We start from the raw sequence: 6027 nt of genomic DNA on the forward strand, positions 1-6027 counted from the left end.
AAGTTATTGTGACATTAAAATAAAATGCAGAACTCTCCAGAAGCCACAATTTCTCACGTTCTCTTTCAACATCCGGAACGTTTGACTACGTGTTGTCCCGCTGTGACTCCGCCCCCCGCCTCTCATGCGCGCTCCCGCTCGGGCGCGTGACCCGCTCCGCTCCCCGCGTCGCGCGGCGGCCGCCGCTGTCCGGTAAGCGTCCGGCGCTCGTGGTTTCCGTGATTCCGTGTAGCCCCGCCCTCCCGGGGCGTCATGTCGGCACTTTCTTTTCTGCCGCTTCTTACCATGTTGGTATTCGAGGCCGTGATCACGTGGTTTGGTGACGTCACGGCTGTTTACGGGACCGTGAATATGGAGCCGGTGTGGAGGTGGTGGAGTTATTAATTCTAATATTATGTGAAGGTGGTGGAGTTATTAGTTGTGATTTTATGTGAAGGTGGTGGAGTTATTAATTCTAATATTATGTGGAGGTGGTGGAGTTATTAGTTGTGATTTTATGTGGAGCTGATTGATTTATTACTTCTAATTTTATGTGGAGGTGGTGGAGTTATTAGTTGTGATTTTATGTGAAGGTGGTGGAGTTATTAATTCTAATATTATGTGAAGGTGGTGGAGTTATTAGTTGTGATTTTATGTGAAGGTGGTGGAGTTATTAGTTCTAATTTTATGTGGAGCTGGTGGAGTTATTAATTCTAATATTATGTGGAGGTGGTGGAGTTATTAGTTGTGATTTTATGTGGGGGTGGTAGAGTTATTAATTCTAATTTTATGTGGAGGTGGTGGAGTTATTAGTTGTGATTTTATGTGAAAGTGGTGGAGTTATTAATTATAATTTTATGTGGAGGTGATGGAGTTATTAGTTGTGATTTTATGTGGAGGTGATGGAATTATTAATTATAATTTTATGTGGAGGTGGTGGAGTTATTAGTTGTGATTTTATGTGAAAGTGGTGGAGTTATTAATTATAATTTTATGTGGAGGTGATGGAGTTATTAGTTGTGATTTTATGTGGGGGTGGTAGAGTTATTAATTCTAATTTTATGTGGAGGTGGTGGAGTTATTAGTTGTGATTTTATGTGAAAGTGGTGGAGTTATTAATTATAATTTTATGTGGAGGTGGTGGAGTTATTAGTTGTGATTTTATGTGAAAGTGGTGGAGTTATTCATTATAATTTTATGTGGACGTGATTGAGTTATTAGTTGTGATTTTATGTGGAGGTGGTGGAGTAATTAGTTCTAATTTTATGTGGAGCTGATTGATTTATTACTTTTAATTTTATGTGGAGGTGGTGGAGTTATTAGTTATGATTTTATGTGAAGGTGGTGGAGTTATTCATTATAATTTAATGTGGAGTTGATTTAGTTATTAATTATAATTTATTGTGGAGGTGGTGGAGTTATTAGTTGTAATTTTATGTGGAGGTGATGGAGTTATTAATTATAATTTTATGTGGAGGTGGTGGAGTTATTAGTTATGATTTTATGTGAAGGTGGTGGAGTTATTAATTATAATTTAATGTGGAGTTGATTTAGTTATTAATTATAATTTATTGTGGAGGTGGTGGAGTTATTAGTTGTGATTTTATGTGGAGGTGGTGGAGTAATTAGTTCTAATTTTATGTGGAGCTGATTGATTTATTAATTCTAATTTTATGTGGAGGTGGTGGAGTTATTAGTTGTGATTTTATGTGAAAGTGGTGGAGTTATTAATTATAATTTAATGTGGAGTTGATTTAATTATTAATTATAATTTATTGTGGAGGTGGTGGAGTTATTAGTTGTGATTTTATGTGGAGGTGATGGAGTTATTAATTATAATTTTATGTGGAGGTGATGGAGTTATTAGTTGTGATTTTATGTGGGGGTGGTAGAGTTATTAATTATAATTTTATGTGGAGGTGGTGGAGTTATTAGTTGTGATTTTGATTGTTTTCAGGTCTGTGAACATCTGGTGAAGATGTTATGAACTCGGACTCCTTCATGATGATTGGCTCTTCAGACATTCTGGCTCTGGCGAAGGAGGAGTATGCTGATGTGCTTGCTGAGCAGCAGGTGATGGCAGAGAAACTGGCCCCTCCCCTGTCCCCCCATGTACGTGATGCCACGCCCTGGTCCAGCTCTTCATGCGCCCGCTTTGTCCGGGACTTCGTCCTGGTGTCGGAGTTCTCTGAGCAGGTGGGACCTCAGCCCCTCTTCACCGTGCCAGAGGACTCGTTCACCCGCAGCCCGTTCGACCTGAACCGCTTCTCGCTGCGCATCATGTCGGTGGACTACCAGCCGCCGGGAGGCGGGGCCTGCAGCCGACAGCCAATCCGCTTCGTGGAGGATTCTCACGTGCTGCTGGGCGACTCGAAGGAGAGCGCGTACGCGTACGTGCACCACCTGATGCTCCACGACGTCGCCGCCCGGGGATTCGTCCGGCCCGTCTGCCTGGCGTACGTCTCCACCGACGAGCGCAAGCTGCTGCAGGAGCTGCCACGCCTGCTGGCCGCGTTCGGCCACGCCTCCGAGTGCCTGAAGACGGGGAACCGGAAAGTGTTCGCGCGGCAGCTGGAGCAGCAGCTGGGCGAGCTGGAGAGGCAGCGGCAGCAGCTCCATCAGGAGGAGGGGGAGGAGTCCTGTCCAGGGGGCGGGGCGTGCGACCTGGCCACCGTGGAGAGCACCATGCTGGACCTCACGGTCCTGCTGCAGCAGGTGGCATCTTATCCCGGCAGGAAGCGGGAACAGCCCGACTTCCTGCCGTATCCCATGCCCCCGCCCACGGCCCGCCCGTCGCCACGCCCACAGCAGCAGAAGCCCCTGGATCAGCTGTGCGACGCGTACTTCTTCCTGCAAACAATGCAGCAGCTTCGCGCCATCCAGCGGCGTTTCCGCGGCGACGCCTGGCAGCTCAGCCAGCGGCGCACCTGCGACCGCCTGCTGCACCAGCTCTCCGTCACCAACTTCCTGTTCGAGGAGCCGAGTGAGGCGGAGGAAGACGATGGCGCGGTGGGCGGGGCTTTCTCACCATGTGACCCGGCTGCCGTGGACTCCTTCGTGTCGTGTGTGGAGATGGTGCCGATCAAACTGCAGATGGAGTCGTGTGGACCAGTGAGTCTGGTTCTGCACAACGTCCAATCACAGCAGACCCCGGCACTGGCATGCTGTCATCATGACGACGACGTCACGGGTGAGGTGGTCCAATCACAGCAGACCCCGGCCCTGGCATGCTGTCGTCATGACGACGACATCACGGGTGAGGTGGTCCAATCACAGCAGACCCCGGCACTGGCATGCTGTCGTCATGACGACAACATCACGGGTGAGGTGGTCCAATCACAGCAGACCCCGGCACTGGCATGCTGTCGTCATGACGACAACATCACGGGTGAGGTGGTCCAATCACAGCAGACCCCGGCCCTGGCATGTTGTCGTCATGACGATGACGTCGTGCCAAGTGGCAGCGTGAGCAGCGGAGACAGTTTCGAGGTACTGGGTACTGAGCGCTCTTTCAGGGTACAGGAGCTGTCGCTGGCCGCCGCCCACTCTGCACCGAGACACGCCCCCGAGGCGGGGCCGCCACGCGTATACGTGAGACGGGAGGACAGTAGGGACAGCATCGAGGTACTGAGCGTTACCATCGTCCCAGATGACCTGCGCCCCCTGTGCACCCCCTGCACCATACACGAGGAGGAGGAGCATCACGAAGGACCGCTGGCCAATCAGGTTCTGTTCGGTGCCGCCCCTCTCCTGGAGGATACGGTAGACGGCGCCAGCTTCAGCAGCTGCCCTTCATCCCTGGACTCAGACTCCACCTACCTCCCCAGTTACCATGGAAACAGAGCGGCGTCAAGGCGTGGCCCGGGGAGCTCCGGCCACGCCTCCCTAAGCTTTGTGCGGCGCTTCAGGTTCGCGCGTCACGTGCTGTACAGCCTGATGATTGGCCGAGCGACGGTGGTGCTGGGCCGTGACGAGGCGGCCGTGCGGCAGCTGGTCGATTCCCTGAGTCTCTTCCTGCCCAACGCTGGCCCCGCCCACCACCGAGTCCTGCCCTGGTGCTGCCGAGCGCTGCAGACCAGCGACCTGATGGACTACGGGATAATCGGGCTCAACAGGTACTACGGTTCTCTTTTTTGTGTCGCTAAAACGACACAACGGCACGGTTACCGAGAGCAAAAAACGTCTTCTGATCCATCCGAAACGCACGATTCTCCGCAATAACGTCACGTCTGGCGTTTCACAACCAGCGGCAATTACCAGCATGCTCTATTCCTGACAAGTTCGGCCTTATCAGGGCTCAAAATCTACAGAAACCGAGCGAGAATCGCTGGTGTCGTCCTGCTGTAAGTCGCTTTGGATAAAAGCGTCTGTAAAGTAAAGTAAAGAGTAAAGTCCAGAGTAAAGTAAAGTGAAGTAAAGAGTAAAGTCCAGAGTAAAGTAAAGAGTAAAGTCCAGAGTAAAGTAAAGAGTAAAGTCCAGAGTAAAAGTAAAGAGTAAAGTCCAGAGTAAAAGTAAAGAGTAAAGTCCAGAGTAAAAGTAAAGAGTAAAGTCCAGAGTAAAGTAAAGAGTAAAGTCCAGAGTAAAAGTAAAGAGTAAAGTCCAGAGTAAAGTAAAAGTCCAGAGTAAAGTAAAGAGTAAAGTGACAGAGTAAAGTAAAGTGAAGTAAAGTCCAGAGTAAAGTAAAGAGTAAAGTCCAGAGTAAAAGTAAAGAGTAAAGTCCAGAGTAAAAGTAAAGAGTAAAGTCCAGAGTAAAGTAAAGAGTAAAGTCCAGAGTAAAGTAAAGTGAAGTAAAGTCCAGAGTAAAGTAAAGAGTAAAGTCCAGAGTAAAAGTAAAAGTAAAGTCCAGAGTAAAAGTAAAGTCCAGAGTAAAGAGTAAAGTCCAGAGTAAAAGTAAAGTCCAGAGTAAAGTAAAGAGTAAAGTCCAGAGTAAAGTAAAGTGAAGTAAAGAGTAAAGTCCAGAGTAAAGTAAAGAGTAAAGTCCAGAGTAAAGTAAAGTGAAGTAAAGAGTAAAGTCCAGAGTAAAGTAAAGAGTAAAGTCCAGAGTAAAGTAAAGAGTAAAGTCCAGAGTAAAGTAAAGTAAAGTCCAGAGTAAAAGTAAAGTAAAGAGTAAAGTCCAGAGTAAAGAGTAAAGTCCAGAGTAAAGAGTAAAGTCCAGAGTAAAGTCCAGAGTAAAGTAAAGTGAAGTAAAGAGTAAAGTCCAGAGTAAAGTAAAGAATGGTTTAGTCTCCTTCACCATGAGGTAAATGTATCTGCTGTGCACGCATTGCGCGGACTTGCATGCGAGTATCTGCGGGTATTTCTGTGCGAGTATTTTCACTCGGTGTCATCGTCATGCCCACCAATCTGCTGGCACGATAACGTGCTGTTTGATTTGGATGATTCGAAATGCAGTTTTGTGCGAAACGAGTTGCAAAAATGGGCCTTGTTGTCAATATTGGAGCTTTAGCAACACCAAAAACGGCAAATTAAATTACCGGCTGCCTTCCGTCTCTTCTGATCCTAGAGCCTTCGGCCCTTCACTTCCCAGCATGCCTCACTGCCTGCAGCACTACGCTCGCTACGTAAGCATTCTGGACGCCGACCAGAAGACCTTCTGTGGCCCCGCATACTGTGGCTCTCTGATTGGCCGGCTGACGGACCAGTCGCCGCTCGGCCACGGCAGGACGTACTGTCTGTGGGTGCAGAGCGCTCTCACCAGATTGGCCGCTCGTGCCTTCCTGTTCACGTTCTCCCAGGGGCCCGCGCGGCGCCGAGAAAAGATGGAACCCGACAGGTCACATGACCAGGGTGGCGTGGACTGTGACTGGCACATCGTCCACTTCCTGTCTGAGCTCATCAAGCTCCGCCTCACCGAGGCCCCACCCACCGTACTGATGTTCCGGTACCAGCACCGCACGCTGTTTAAACTGTGAAGATCAGCAGCTCCGCCCTCCTCAGGACTGGAACCAGGTCCAGTCCAGCAGCATCTTCTCCACTTCACAGACACAACGGAATGTCGAGGAATAAAACGTTTATTCAAACCTTTTAATAAAGAGCCATGAAATATAG

General features: G+C 48.8%; 1 protein-coding gene across 2 annotated transcripts; it reads left to right on the top strand.

The window, feature by feature from the left end:
• The first annotated feature begins 60 nt into the window (after positions 1-60).
• On the top strand, positions 61-6026 carry LOC114786644 (guanine nucleotide exchange protein smcr8a-like). Of its 2 annotated transcripts, none has more exons than XM_028973909.1 (3): positions 61-192; positions 1937-4094; positions 5483-6026. In XM_028973909.1, exons 2-3 carry the CDS (start codon positions 1963-1965, stop codon positions 5889-5891), a joined length of 2541 nt encoding a protein of 846 aa, XP_028829742.1. In that variant the 5' UTR covers positions 61-192; positions 1937-1962; the 3' UTR covers positions 5892-6026. The 2 variants fall into 2 exon arrangements, with proteins under 2 accessions (XP_028829742.1, XP_028829743.1); XM_028973910.1 differs by lacking the exon at positions 61-192 and adding an exon at positions 311-368.
• Position 6027: the final 1 nt, after the last annotated feature.

This window comes from Denticeps clupeoides, chromosome 3, assembly GCF_900700375.1.
Source record: "Denticeps clupeoides chromosome 3, fDenClu1.1, whole genome shotgun sequence".
In the NCBI taxonomy this organism is placed as follows: Eukaryota; Metazoa; Chordata; class Actinopteri; order Clupeiformes; family Denticipitidae; genus Denticeps; species Denticeps clupeoides.